The sequence below is a fragment of the Dermacentor variabilis genome, chromosome 11, assembly GCF_050947875.1.
Source record: "Dermacentor variabilis isolate Ectoservices chromosome 11, ASM5094787v1, whole genome shotgun sequence".
NCBI classification, from domain to species: Eukaryota; Metazoa; Arthropoda; class Arachnida; order Ixodida; family Ixodidae; genus Dermacentor; species Dermacentor variabilis.
The window spans coordinates 64,287,125-64,302,654 of NC_134578.1; the positions used below are offsets into that span (position 1 = coordinate 64,287,125).

General features: G+C 43.6%; 1 protein-coding gene across 1 annotated transcript; it reads left to right on the plus strand.

Moving 5' to 3' along the window:
* Positions 1 to 3,056: 3,056 nt before the first annotated feature.
* Positions 3,057 to 15,296, plus strand: LOC142564234 (uncharacterized). Its single transcript, XM_075675154.1, has 3 exons — positions 3,057 to 3,137; positions 9,273 to 9,486; positions 15,115 to 15,296. Exons 1-3 carry the CDS (start codon positions 3,096 to 3,098, stop codon positions 15,288 to 15,290), a joined length of 432 nt encoding a protein of 143 aa, XP_075531269.1. The 5' UTR covers positions 3,057 to 3,095; the 3' UTR covers positions 15,291 to 15,296.
* Positions 15,297 to 15,530: the final 234 nt, after the last annotated feature.

Here is a 15,530-nt window from a genome sequence, read left to right on the forward strand (position 1 = left end):
TGCGACTTCAGAACTCTTGGCCGTCGCGACCGGATGTTTCTGTTGCGACGTCAGAATTGCTGTCGTAATGTCAGAGTCACTGTCATGATAGAAAGTTGTTGTTCCGACTTCAGAACTCTTGTTGTCGCGACAGAACGTTTCTGTTGCGACTTCAGAGATCTTGGTCTTCGCGACAGAATGCTTCTGTTGCGACATCAGAATTTCTGTCGTAACGTCAGGAATGTCTGTCAACTACGGAAACGTGAGGAACTTCTGTCGTACAACAGAAATTTCTCTAGTTGCGACATGAATTCCTGCTGTCTTCTTCAATTGGGGTACCTTGTGGATTCTATCGCAAACGCAAGTAAATCACAAAGCTAATGAAGAAACACTGAATAAAACCGTGCATAAGCAGCCGCGTCTATTCGCTGGAATGCACGGTAGCACTTGGCTGCGAACATATTGTACACCGCCGCACATTTCTGGCACCACCACATAGGACACATTCACGCGGCAGAGACATGCGGTTTTTTCCAGGAATATTCGTGCGCCGCCCGATAAATACAGAAGGCATGCACGACAGGAGCGCTATACGCACACATTCACCACACCAAAACGAAAGCAATGCGGATGACACGGGTGTAACCCGCGCCACACGAGCGATTAATCCTCGTAGATTTGATGCTTTCTGACTGAATAAGTTACGACGCGCACGGAAACATCGCACACTGGACGTGTACCTCCGAGATCATGTCAACAATTTCTATTGCTACAGCAGAGGGTGACGAAAGCAACAAGTCGTTTAAAACGAAGTGACGGCGCAGGTTGCACGGGCAGTAGCGCAAGGCGTCGTGGGTGGGCATGGATGGGCTTCAAAACAGCTGAAAGTAGGCGGCAAACTTTCCGGAAGGGAGCAATGGGAGACTTGGCTCGCCAGCCTCGACCAGGCACGGCGGACCGCACAAGCCAGTGGAGTTCTGGGCTAGGGGCTCCACCCCCTCACTTTCCACACCTTTTTTTTTCTTGTTTACTAAACCTTTTTATATATATTTCTTCAAATTACAGCCCAGAGAAGGCTTCCTAAGAATGGCATACGCGAATCTCGAAGGCCATCTTTTTACTGCCCGCATGCGACGGAAGCTCCTGGAAATCGAAAACACGTCATAGAATTTCTTTCTGCGCTAAAGTATAGCGGATAATATAAACTGTGCGATGGTTGTTTATGTATTGCAACATCTATATGCAGTTGGGCGCAACAAGGCACAAAGCGAGTGTGTGCTGGTTATTATTTTAGTCATAGCGGAGGCCAACCAAACTCCCAATTTCACAGGTGGCGCCACCCACTACCCCGTTTCAAAGTGGTTGCTCATAGTATCCACCCACCAATCTTGTTCTCTTGTTTACATGTGCTGTCGGTCGTACGAGTTGCTACGATGTGTTTGTTTTATCGTGTTTTTGCGTTTGCTGTAATGAATTGTGACATAGTTCGCGTGCACAAAAGTGCCAGAAGATAGCTTGTGTCTCGCTGCAAACTCGCGGTATGCGTGGTGCGCCAGGCAAACGTGGACCAACGATTTTCATGCCATGGAGTGCGTTCCCTTTGTCCGTGGTGCTTGTGGAGAGTTCGGTTGGCGCCGCAAAGAAATGATGCGCATTATTAGCGTTCCGCAGGTCGTCCACTACGCAACTGCATGTATGTGGGAATAACTTTGCAGCTCCGGCAACTTGGAGGGCGCTTTTCGACCGCATCGTACCATTTAAAAGGTGAGTACACGCATGCTGTGCTTGCTTCTCGTGTGTGCCTAGAGTGCCTTGCGAGCGTAAGAAATCGAACTCCCGCGACGACATTGACTGTGCCGATGCTTGCTGAGCGTTGGTTGACATAATTTGCTTGCGCAAGTTTATTGGCTTAATGCTAAATTGAAAGTCTTGGTGAGCGCTTCCTTCCGGTGAGAGGGATTAGGTTCGGCAACAGTCCTCATTTGCGCGAGCTGCCACTTTTCTGCTAAAGTTGGATAATAAAGACTCATCTGCCTCTTTACCTATTCTTACTGCAATGACGTTTCCTCTCTTACTTATGCTTCGAGGTTGAAAATAATGTCTGTTTACGCGGTTGTCGGTTTGTGAGCAGTTATTGGGAAAAAGTATAAACACCATGCAAGTGATCTTGCGCGCGACAGCGACGCGATGTAGATGGTTGTCGCGCTCGCTCGTTCCCTACAAGTCGTACCCCATGCGAGCGGTCTTGCGCGCGACAGAGACGCGATGTAGATGGGTGTCGCGCTAGCTCGTTCCGTACAAGTCGTACCCTATGCGAGCGACGACATTGAGAGCCGTCTCCCCGGTGTTGCCGGTATGAGGGCAGCAAATACGCGCCAAAAGTGTGCTTCATTAATTTAGTTTGCTGTGTTTTACTCAAAGGAGCAGCGTAAAACATTCCTTTAAAGTCTTGCAGTAGGTTCTTAACCTTGCACGTATCAAAATAGTCGTTTGCTTGTTCCGTGCAACAAGCGGTAGTACTCGACTGATGTACAATTCCGGCTTCGCGCTATTGTCTGTTCGCTCATAGCACTTCTGGGCGACGAGCGACGAATTCTAGATTTCCAGAACCAGGCGACAAAGAACGAGCGATATGTTCGCGCGACGGCCCGTTTTCTCGCTCAAAGCCGTCGCGCACAAAATCTCCCTCATAGGGTTCGGGCAAAAAAATTTAAGCAATTACGGCTTGCTACTACTACAGCTTACGTTTTGAGACAAGGTGTTTTGACATAACTTTGACATAACTAGAGATGACAAGGGAAAGTTGCTTAACTGATAGAAAAAAAAAATGAATTGTTACGTAAACAAACATTTGTTTGTAATGTACTGTAGCTGTAGGTCTTAAAAATTTTATTGTCATGAAGAGGTCCCTACTATCACAATATTCATCAGTAACTTTGACCTTGTGCTCTGTTCCCACCCTGCAGTGGTGCAAACATTGTTTTTGTGACTTTTCTGTGCTCCTTGCATGTGTTCACAACGACTTCTTTAAAGTGCCACTGCTATAAGTTAACACAGAACCTATCTTGCAGGGGCAAGGCCGTGACCAGCAACAGTGTCCACGTCAGGGAGGAGCTATGGCTGCAGCAGCACTGTGTGTAATCGGATGGTCTGGTCAGGTATGACTGAAGTGTATGTGTTTGCAAAAGTAGGATCTCGGTATCATTCGTCAATAAGTTTATGGACATATTACTCAGCAGTGCTTACTAAATAGGCTAAATATCTGCTCAACTTTATTCAACTTGCTGCTTATTTGTGTCTGTAGACATTATGTACACATTACCTTGTTCACTTTAAAACTAGACCTAACATGTCTTGAGGTTTATTTTTTCTTGCATCAATCACTTGGCTGCACGTTACATTTTATTTTGCTTAGTACACATTATATCTACCTCTTGTTATTTTGTTTTATTGATTTGAAACTTTCCTGTGTTACACCTTTTATATCCACTTTTTTTTCGTTTAGGCTACAGGCTTGTGCAGTTTCTGCACACGTAAGGATTAAAAGTGTAATGGGCCAAATATGTCACAGGTCTAAGCATGCAGCATGCTTACCATTGTTTAACATTGGTATTACAATTATTGTGAGGTTTACTTGCACGAACAAGACTAATTGAAAAAAGTTTGACAAGACAGTGCACTAGACTTCAACTTACAAGCTTTATTCAGAAAACACGCAATGAGGCCCCACCTTATGCTCAAAAATATCTACAGACAGATGCACAAATAAATGTTCCACATGGGAGGAAACCAAATGCGCAACAAAGCCAATACTGCCCACTACAAACCATTACAAAGCATTCAGCAGGTTCTTCTCAAGGTACAACAAACACTCCTTTATCAGTGAGTTCCAGTGAAGGAGTGCTTACACATTCATCATCAGCCTTTGAAATGCCAAACACCAAATATTTCCTTATCTAACTGCCTGCCAAACCGTCTGAGCACTTGCTTGTTTTGAAAACACAGGTAGCATTTACGAGTACATCTTCGGCAGTGGTCAGCCAAATGGGCAGTGCCTGCTAGAGTGTTTACAGCGTTCCGGTGCTCCCTAAGCCTCTCATTCAAGAACCTGCCCTTTTGTCCAATACAGCACTTTCTACAGGGAAGTGAAATCTTGTATACCACCCCCACATTGCAGTTAAAAAAGTGGGTGACATGCTCCTTAGTGCATGTACCCTGATTCCCGGCGTTGCTTACCAACCTGCACATTCTTGCGAGCTCTAGTGGCGCTGAAGAAAACACCTACACTGCACTGGTTTGCCACATTGTTTAGGTGGTGGGACACCCCATGTACAGATGGCACAGCCACAGGGCGCCCACTGGCACGTGCGTTATTGCACCGAGCAGCTGCCAGATCTGTTTTTACCTCTTTAATGAGGCTCCCAGTAGTTGACACCAAAGTGTTATCGAGATACCTGGCCCTACATAAATGGCTCGCTTGTTGCTGAGCGCTGCAGGAAACCTGGTGCACAAGATTTAACCAGAACAGCTCTCGGGCAGCTAGGAGCTATGCTTCCTTTAACATGGAGTATGCCAAACGGTAGTCGAGCAAGGGCTTCGTTTTCCTAAGAGAGTATATATAATAAGGAAAGTATGATTTAAAATTATACGAATATCGAATGATTGCAGGTGATCATCTTCTGGCAACTCATGTGTGAACTTGAGTCCTACTGAACACTGTTCGAAAACACCCACAATGTTTTTAACAGCAAAGCCAGCACAACAAGAAAGTCATTAGCACTACCACATTGCCCACTGGACGTGCAGTAACGCATGTCCCAGTGGTAGCCGTGCAGCTCTGCCATACATACACAGGGTGTCCCACCGCCTAGAAGAAAGGTGGCGAACAAGTTTGGTGTAGGCATTTTTTCAGCACCGCTAATGCTCACAAGAATATGCAAGTTGGTAAACATTGCCGGGCGTCAAAGTACATGCACTAAGGAGCATGTCACCTGCTTTGTTAACTGAAATGTAGTGGTGGTATGCTACATTGCACTTCCCTGTGGAAAGTGGTATATTGAACAAACAGGTGCCTGAATGAGTGGCTTGGGGAGTACCGGAATGCTGTAAATGCTCTCACAGGCGCTGGCTACTTGGCTGATCACTGTTAAAGTACCCATAAGTGCTCCCCATGTTTTCATAGCACACAAGTGCTCAGTCAGTTTGCCAGGCAGTTATATAGGGAAATGTTTGAGGTGTTTTGCATTTCGAAAGCTGCTGATGAATGCATAAGCACTCCATCACTGGTACCAGCTAATAAATAAGTGTTGTGTCTTCAGAAAAATCTGGTGAATGCTTTGTAATGGCTTCTTGTGGATGCTTATCAGCTTCTATGTGCATTTCGTTATCCCCTATGTGGCACATTCGTTTATGCATCTGTCTCCACATTAACTGAGCATGCGGTGGCCTGTTTGCATGTTTCTTCTGAATAAAGCTTGTCAGTTGAAGTCTACCGCTTTGGCTAGTCCGACCTTTATTCCGTACGCCTTGTTTGCGCTAGTAACTATGTCACAGGAGCTGTGTCAACGCCAACTAGCCCAACCTTCTCCATTTTTTCACAATTATTTCTCAAGTTCCCAGAACAATAGACACGAGCTTGAATTTCTTTAAATGGTAAATGAAGGCCAGTATTCACTGTGCTGTAAGTACTACAGCAGTGAAGAGTTTTCTAGTAAGCTTGCTTTCTTTCTCTACATTTATTTATATTCTTCTTAAGCTATACCCATTCATGCAAGTAGGCATTGTGGCAGAGTCTGTGTCCAGTTGCATCGTTTTCGACTTTGTCTATACTGCATAGACCACATAGTTGGTACATAGTTCAGTCTATTGATGCACTATCATTAAATAAGCATGCAGTTTTGCACATGCAAGATTGCCTGCTCGCTATTGCTAAAGCATTTGCTGGTTATTGCTATGTTGCTCATCAAGTGAACTTGATTTCAACAGCACCACACAGAACATCTGCTTGGCAGTGGTGCAATTTTAATAGTGACTATCAGCCAACAAGCTCTAAGTCTACAGCGGTCCAGAAATAATTCTATTACTTTGGGTCTCTCCACATATTTGGTTAGCACAGTGGGCAGTTTTCTATTTATTCTGCTTGGTTCTGTTCACGTGAGAATATTTTCAACTAGCAAGTACAAAGTGTAATGCTGTCAAAAGCCTTTGATTACTGGGCAAATGAATTGAAAGCATGGTACGTAATCCAAAAAGTATTTTTCACAAAATACTAGTGTCAAGAACAAGCATCATATGCACTGCAACTCATGGTTTTATGTTGGTATGCAGGTATCTCAAGCTAAGGGTGCTTGTGCATGTATTTTCCACATATTAGCTAATGCTTTAGCTACATGAAACTGTCTATGTTCTGGCTGCTGAAGTCAAATTTGTGGTTGATGAACCTGCTTGTTTTTGCTGTGCACTTACATTTCTGTTGTTTCTTAAAGGTTGTAGCCATGTGACAACTGATGTATTGCAGTAATGTCAAAAGTAGCTTCCACCCATTATTGCTACAGTGTGCAAACAGACACCTGTCGCCGTATTGGTGCATTTTCTGAGAACCAGCCGTATCCTCTAGGTGAAATTTGTAGTGTCGTTTTGAGTTTGCCAGTCAGTTCATATAGCTTGAGGACAAAATTTACACAGTGAAGGAAGGGAGACCATACAACATGACCAGTGATGACTGAATATTTTGATAGAAGGAATAAAAATAACACTGAATGTGTGCTTATATTGTGCACAAGTTCCTTCAGAAGGAAAATGTGAGTTGTAATACAAAGGCAAAAAATCACAATAAACAGTATTTGCGTAAAAAAAGGTGAATAGTCAGACTAATTTCTATCCCTTGTCATCTAGAAAGGACGCCTTTTTTCATGCATTCATAATGGGGCTTGCTCACACATCTTGTGGTATGCCTCTCTGATTTCTCTTGTCAATTTTTCACCGTGGGTGGAAACAGATAAACTAATTTAATCTGGCCTAAAGCCCTATCGCGGCAATGCACGGCCAAGTCAGACGAGCATGCCGGTCTTCTCAGTAAAATGTGGTGATTTCTTTGGTACATATTTAGTTCCTGGCCTGTCAGCTTCCTAACATTGGAATGCAGTACACTGCCCCTAACACACACTAGACATATTTCGTGGTATGTTTAACCAAGCGTACCTCGCTTGCCTGCTCGCTTTTCTCAGTTCACTTGTGGACTGTGCGGCATACCTGCCTACTTTATTTTTTCTCTCGAAATATGTGTGCATAGCATTCCACAAGCGCATTGAGAAAGGCGTCCAGGCAAAGGAGATTTGTATAAATTACCACTAAATATGTCTTGTGTCCGTCATTAGTAGTGTATTCTATGCCTCTGTTCATGTGTATGTTTGGTCAAATGCACAGGGTCGTCAACTGTTGGCACGAACACGACTCAGCGTGACCACGCCCCGCGGAGTGCCAGCGTGCATGGCGCAGGGGGGATGTGGAGCTTCGTGTCATCTGCTAAAGTGCGGGAGCACGCCATGCTTTAGCGGATGACACATGACATGAAGTCCCACCTCTAAGCCGCTGTGCGCCTGCGCCGCTTAGCTCCGTTGCACAGCCATGCAATGCGCGCTGGCAATCCGCGGAGTTCGGCCACTCTGCACCATCTTCGTACTAAGAATAGACGGTCTTGTACATGGGGCAGACTGGCCGCTGTATAAGCATGTGCCCAGGAGAGCACCATTATTCACTCAAGGGACAAGCATGCTCGTCCCACTTGACAATGCATTGACACAACTGGTGATGTACGCCAGATTTAGATTGTTCATCTCTTTTGTTTACTTAAGGCAACCGATTGATCAACAATATCACTGAGGCATACCATTTAAAAAAGAGGGACATCTGTCAGCCAGTGCTCATTATGATTGCATTACAAAGAGGAATACTCTCTAAATGACACGGAATAGTGATCACTCCGTGCTTATTTGTTCTATTTTTATGCAAGTACTGTTTATCATGATTTTGTACATTTGTATTGCAACTTGTGCCCTTTGTCTTAAAAGATCGCTTGTGCAGTGCAAGGGCACACGCAGTATAAATATTATCTTAAATTTTTGCACCAAAATTAATGTTGAATTGGTAGCTTTTGTGTCGTGTTGTCTTCTTTCTGTCCCTTGTATCACTCAAAAGGTAGACATTAACGTACACCAACTTTCTTAATTACTTGCCCGTCAGTGTTGATAAACTTGAAATGTTGTTTTCAGCCAGAATATTCTTACCATTTCTCATTTCCGGTCAGCATAGTGCTAATCCTTTGGCTTTTTATAAAGCGTGCTAATATGTACTTCTGATTAATGCAAAAGTTAGTTCTAGTTGGTGGTAGCTGAACTTGGACATCATGACAAGTGCAAGGGCACACACACACACACAAAGAGACACAGTCTGAACGGGCGCTAGACATCAACTGAAGGGCTTAATGACAAAAAACAGCAACGCACATATTGCGCAAAAACCTACAAAAAGATGTAGAAGGTGCAATTGTCCCTAAAGAGAATTCCGCGGCCGCTGTACTAGCGCTGTACTGTTACAACAAACATTTCAAACCTGGTCGCAGTAAAAGGAGCGTGCACACTGAGTTCTGAAGTTTGAAGTTGTGACGGGACTTGGCGCATTCGTCGCTGCAGTTTAGTCATGACGAAAATATAACTGCTGAGATGAGTGAGTGGTGCGAGTGGTTTTCAGAGCCCACAAGGGAATTCACTTGTTTTCAACCATGCAAGGGTAATCTTACTTTCAAGGCATGTCTCCAATGTTCTTTAGAACAAGGCCATTTAGTGTGTGATGGTGGTGGATTTTAGAGACTGGCGCGCGTAGGTCTCTAGGTAACGTGCTGCACTGTTCTCCGTGTGACACTGCAATCTTGGAGGCCTTGACGTCACTCGTTCTTGCACTGTTCTCTGCATGGCGGTGCGCCTATTTGAATCAATTGTTTCGCTTTCTCTGTTAATTTCATTATTGCAAGGTTAGACTGTACGAAATATGAGTGTTTGCTGCCCTTAAAATGGGAAAATTTTATTAGTTTAATCCTTTACACAAAAATGAATTTCTTGGTGAGGTTGGGTTTAACCCCAGTTTTTTTTAAACTTGTTCGAGGGGCAGAAATAGGAAATTATAGAGTTGCATCAGAAATTGACGGATCTAATTAACCTATATCATATTGTTTTATACAAGTGCGTTTTAGTGTTAAGAATACTGCTCAGGAAAAAAACACTTCATATCTATTGCAGGTACAGATTGGTGTGGCATTTGTGATGCCACTCAACAAGTGGCATTACATATTCAAGTCTGCTTCCGACGGAAAGTGCCCATTAGAGGTGGCATGGCACCTGTGGACACCAGTGCAAGCAGGTGAAAGCAGCCTGACTGGACAGGCCTGCCGGACAATGTGCCGCGCATCTTGGAAGCTTCCGGCAACACCGGAGAAAGTGGCTGCTTTGAAGAGTAAGTCAACAGTCACCTCATTTGAGAAACATAACTGCATATCTACAAGTTATCTGAATGAGTTAGCATTACATGATGTATACAGAGCGACAAGAAATGCCAAAGCAAGAATGAGGCAAGTGCCTATATATTATATCTTTTTCTTCTGCTGTATATGCACTGTGTCTCGACACACAATTTAAATGTCTCTGTGGGTATGAAAAACAGCACAAGATAATTTCGGGATATGGGTTTCCGGCGAAAATCGCCCACAAAGTTTCCCCCATAATCAGATTGAATTAAAAACAATCAAGAAAGTCGGGTGGCTACACGAGCGGTTAATTTTGACAGGACCTTGATAGCTTGCATTCACCTGCTGCTCATTGTCTTAACAGAAGTGAACATTTAAGCACCTCATTGTCTTTGAAATTTCTAATGTAGACTTGGCATGCGTTATTGTAGCTTTTCACGCTGCAGCTTTCATTTCACTTTTTTGAAATAATGCTTCTCAAGAAAATTGGGTTCCGACACAGCTTGGCAAATTGTATGGTCTAAAAGAAGCTTTTTAAACTACTGCCGTCCAAAGTGTTGACTGTGGTCAACTGATGTGCTGCTTTACAATCTGCAGCATTCACAGCCATGCAATTTCAAAACACTATTCTGATTATTGGGATGTAAAAGTTATAAACAGGGATAAAGTGCCTCGGAAAGGGTGGCCAACGTTTCGTTAGGAGGACCTATCTTCTCAAAAGTTGCCTCATCATCCTCGGCATGTTGGTTTTAAAGTGTTAGTAGAGTGACGTCACATGCAGTTGTCGGGAGTGGCTGGTTGTAAAGGGAGAGACTTGAAGGAGAATGAGCGCGGTCACCTGATGTCTGTAAGCATGATTCCTAAGACGTAGGAACAATAGTGGGAGTGGGAAGGCGGGGAGAAAAGGAGAAAAAAAGAGACCAAGAGGGAAAGAAAGAACAAGAAAAGAAGAAGGGCATAGGAAGGTGTTAGGGAAGCAAGAGGTTAGGGAGCATTCAGGGGTGTCTTTGGCAGCATGTTCTTGTGGCTTTAAAGGAGCCGGTGAGGCGGTCAGTGCTCGAGTAACAAAAACAACCCGAAAAGACATTAGTTGAAAGAATGACTTGAGTAGCATAGCAGCAATGCGTCGGATAATTTAGAAGGAGTTAAGATGGCAGCAAGGAGTCTGGAATGCAGTGCATAGGGTAGCTGGAAGGCAGCGGCACGGTCTTTCTAGGGACGTTAGTCCCAGTAGCTCACTCAACGTAGGTGTCGTCACAGCGGTATGCAGAAGTGGCGATACCCTGTGTGGCTGAGGCACCGAAGAAGGTATCCTGGCGCCTGGGATTTTGGAATATGTTGGTGAGGGTGTTTCGAAAAAATAGAATAAAGAACAGACAAATATGGGGGTGAACTGAAACTGGAATAACAAATAAGAGGGTGGCATGAGCAAAAGCGGGCGGAAGCAGATGTACATGGGAAAACATATTTATGCGAACATATTTATGGGGATTCTACAGACTTCCTATTGCGCTGCACTGACAGGCCCCACACATACCTACGATACATAGACGACATATTCATAATATGGTGACATGGTCAAGACAGCCTAGATAAATATGTAGGATTTCTAAATTCTTTTCAGCCAACAATAAAATTCGCATCAAAATCTTCAGTGGAGCGCATAAACTTTCTGGACTAAACAATATACATTGACACTGGGACACTAATGACAATGCTGTATGGAAACCTTTTGACAAACAACAGTACCTAGAATATACAAGCCACCATCAAGCCACATTGCAAAGAAGGCATCTTTAAAGGCCAAGCGCATGGCTACGTCACATGTGTGTTGAAAACCAAGACTACATAGATAGACTTGATCACCCTAAAGAAAACCTATCAAATGGGAACCACCCAAAGAGTGCCCTTCAGAAAGCCTGCACCGATGCAACCAAACTTGACTGAGCCGACGCGCTCAAGCCCCACCCTAGGATCACAAGAACAGCGCCTCTTCTTACTACTAAATTCTCACACTCCCAAACATGAACAACATCCTCAATAAATACTACCCAATTCTCACCAGCAACCAGAAACAAGATTTTTCCCGCCCTGCCCAGAGTAGTCTTGAGATGCAACACTATAATATTAAGGATATTCTTGTATGTGCCAAACTAAAAACAACGAAGTTAGGAACCAGTCCCTGTGGCCGCCCGGGTGCTCTACATGCAAACATATTTAATCTACTACTACAGTAATAAGTACAGCATCAAATTACTCAAACAACGTAACTTCGAGTTTCATCTGCACATCAAGCAATGTAGTCTACTGTCTAGAATGTGCCACTTGTAGCAAATAATACATAGGTGAGACAGGACAAAAAAAAATCATAAAAGACTGAACGGTCACCGCGCAGATACAAAACAATTTACCTAAAGGAGTAGCCAGCCACTTCAATGAACATGTCATATGTGACAAAGCAAGGCTCTATAGACTACAAATTTCCGCTCACCTCGCTAGAGGAAATATCTGGAATCATACCTCATACACAAGTTTAAATGCCTACATCCAATGGGAATCAATTTAACACAGCAACTTAGAATCTTTAAAAACTTTAAAGCTGTAACTTAAATCGGAAAGCCTCATGTCATCAACCAAGGCGCAAAACACATTGTGCCACCAGCTAAACTTAATTCTTAACCTCACCTATTCCACCGTTTCTAATTTTTACCTGCTTACTACTCAATTTAATATATTCTTTTGTCTTTTAATGTTTATATCAACTGTATGACCCCTTTTCCCATGTACACCTGCCTCCGCCCGCTTTTGCTCATGTAACCCTCCTATTTGTTATTCCACTTTCAGTTCCCCCCTTTTGTCTGTTTTCTATCATATTTTTTGAACACCCTCACCACCACAATCCAAAATCCCAGATGCCAGGATACGTTTTTCTGCGCATCAGTCACACAGGGTATCACCAGCTCTATATACCACTGTGACGACACCTGCGTTGAGCTACTGAGGCTGACATCCCTAAAACACCATGCCTCTGCCTGCCAGCTACCACATACATTGCATCCCAGACTCCTTGTCGCCATCTTAATTTCTTCAACATTACCCGACGCGTTGCTGCTACGCTACTCAAGTCATTCTTTCAACTGATATCTTTTGGGGTCTTTTTTGTTACTGGCACACTGACCGCCTGACCAGTTCTTCTAAAACGGCAGAAAGATGCCGCCAATGACACTCCTGAATGCTCCCTAACCCCTCACTTCCTTAACACGCTCCCATGCCCTTCTTTTTCTTGTCTTTTTTTTTTGCCTCTTGGCATCTCTATTTTTCTCCTTTTCTTTTGTTTCTTTTCTCGCCGCCTTCCTATTCTCACGGTCTTGTGCCCTCGTCTTAGGAACCATGCTTACAGACGTCAGACGACAGCGCTCATTCTCTTTAAAGTCTCTCCCTTTACAACCAGCTGCCACTGACAACAACTGCACGTGATGTCACCCTACTAGTCCTTCAAAACTAACATGGCAAGGCTGACCAGGCCACTTTTGACGAAGATAGCTCAAAAGTTGGTCAGCCTTTCTGAGGCACCTCATCCATGTTTATAACCTTCATACCACTGTGTGCTATTCCATTTGTCAGCCGCTTTCTTGATTTTAGATGTTCTGATTATTGAAGTTTGTAAGACATGGCCTATCAGCACTTTCGGCATACTTTCAGTGATCTCATTTTATTTAAGCATAAGAATGAGGAAAGAACTGCTACACAAAGAAAGCACCTCGAACATTAGTCGCATGTACGCTCTGATCTGCATAGCTGATCTTGTTCTACGCAAAGCATCCTAAAATTTTCATGCCTCTTGTCGGTGCCAAGAAAAGCAAGGTGCTGGGCATCATGCGGAATTCCAGCGCTTTCCGCCAGCCTGGATTAGAAAGGACTGTATAGTGTGGCTGTAACTGGCATTCTTCTGCCAAGATTCAATTGTTTTATGGATCAAAGTACCAGGTACTCTTGTAGTCGCATCAACACTCTGCCGAAGATTTCATTTCCTACATAAATATGTTTTTTTTAAACAGACGAGCATGAAAGATTGCTCTGTATTACGTTAAGATGCTTCTTTGGGCTTTTTTTACATTGAAGATGTAGGTTACCTGAGCAAAGTAGCAATATGGAGATTGAAAAGTAGAAAAAAAATGGCAGATCCCATGCACTGTGAGAATTGATGTACACGATGCACACATTGTTTGCTTTGATTGACAATAATTAACGGTGATGTTAGTGGCAAGTTTGTAATTTTTTCAGTGTTTAGTCCAATACGAAAGTGGCGAGTTGATGTTAAGCATTACCTTGCATGCACCACTTCTGTTTGTCTGCATAGCCCACAGAACACACAGGGAGATGTGTTTGCTTGAGGCGTTGTTGCGAGTCATTGTTCATAATCTCTGAGAAGGAATGGAGCGTTGTCATTGCCTCACATGGCGCACCGCATCATGGCAGAAATATTAAACTTTAATTGAATTATGAGGCTGTGCATACTTCAATTAGCTATTGTAATTGTATGTATACAATGTATACATAAATTCGCGGTCTGCACTACATTTCACTGCGTAGCGAAGACGCTCCTGTTCTGTGTGACACTTCTTTCAAGTCTGGGTGTCCTCGACGTCGAGTGCACGCCTTGCTGGCGCGTGTTAATGGGCTCCTTCTACATACATGGCCAACACACTGTTGAGATTCCAGCTCAAAGCGCCCTCTTCAGACTAAGGACGATTCTAATGTTTACATTATCACAGCCCAGCAGCTGCATTTTTCTCGCATAGAAATTAAAACCAGCACAGTACGTGCAATACACACTAACGGTGAAATGCTGGGGCAGCAGCGCCGGTCAGGATGTGCAGAGGTGAGCGCCATCTAGTAATGTTGCAAGAAATCCAACGGCACGCATGACAAGACCATAGCAGCTGCAGCGCCCGTAATGTTGGGAGAAGAGGCAAAAAAAGCTTCACTTTAAAACATTAGTTGCCATCATTTGCAGCTAAATAAAGCTTGCAAGCCAGCCATTATACAGCTTTTACATGAAATCTTTTATGCCTATATGGGAAATGCTAAAGTTACGACTTCCTCACAAACTGCACGAGCAACAAGTAAAGCTAACAAATGATAGAATGGAAAAATCAGACAGCTTGCACCTTGCAGCTCCCCTGCATGCGTTAGAGACAGTGTAGCCAAATTGTGGCTCTCTGAATTTGACAGGAATTTGCGTGGTTGAACAGCAGACAAATTATGCAAAATCAGAAGCCAAATATCCACCCCATAAGGCTTTGAGTACAGCTCCCATGTGTCTAAATTTTGCAGTTAAGCCAACCTCCAGATGAGAAGAGGCGTGGCTTTGGCAAAAAACATACAAAAATTCCATGTAAATCTGCAAAACAATGTGATGCATGTGTATGCATACTCACTGCAAATAAACCTGTGCTGGCTTGCGTCCTGGGTAGCATGTTTGTGTGTGACATTTGCTGCATTTTGTTATCTTAAACTTTTTTTGAAGTGATTAGAGCAGATTTCCTTCATTCACCTATTGCTAGAAATCATTGGAAAAACAATTTACTTATATATTTATTGCACTCTCCTTTTAGACTGCCTGGCGAAATACATAAGTGACCATCGAATGATGCCACCTGCACCACATCCGGAGAACCACCTTGCTTCCCTGCGAAAGCACCTTTGGAGCTCTCTTTTACAGAAGCAGGACGCCAGAGCAAGCGAGTGGCAAAGTAAATACAGTACAAGTCCAGTGATGCTTTTTCAATAAAGTGTGATGATATGCTACGTAGTATGGTGCTTAACATATTGATTTGTTATGGCATGAAAATAGCCGCATCTTGTCAACATGTATATACAGACTGTACACTTCACAAGACTCAACATCACATAAAGATAACCCGTCATGAGCTTCCGAATGGCAATGGCTGCTCCTTCAATTCATCACACAACTTGCCTTTGACGTGCTGCGCCCACGATGATATCCAACCCAGTGCCCACCGTGCCACCC

Bases quoted from the DNA above. Each gene is read 5' to 3' on its own strand.
- LOC142564234 (XM_075675154.1), top strand. From the start codon at position 3,096: ATGGCTGCAGCAGCACTGTGTGTAATCGGATGGTCTGGTCAG. The intron at 3,138-9,272 runs GTATGACTGAAG...TATCTATTGCAG, and splicing joins TAATCGGATGGTCTGGTCAG to GTACAGATTGGTGTGGCATT. The intron at 9,487-15,114 runs GTAAGTCAACAG...CTCTCCTTTTAG, and splicing joins GAAAGTGGCTGCTTTGAAGA to ACTGCCTGGCGAAATACATA.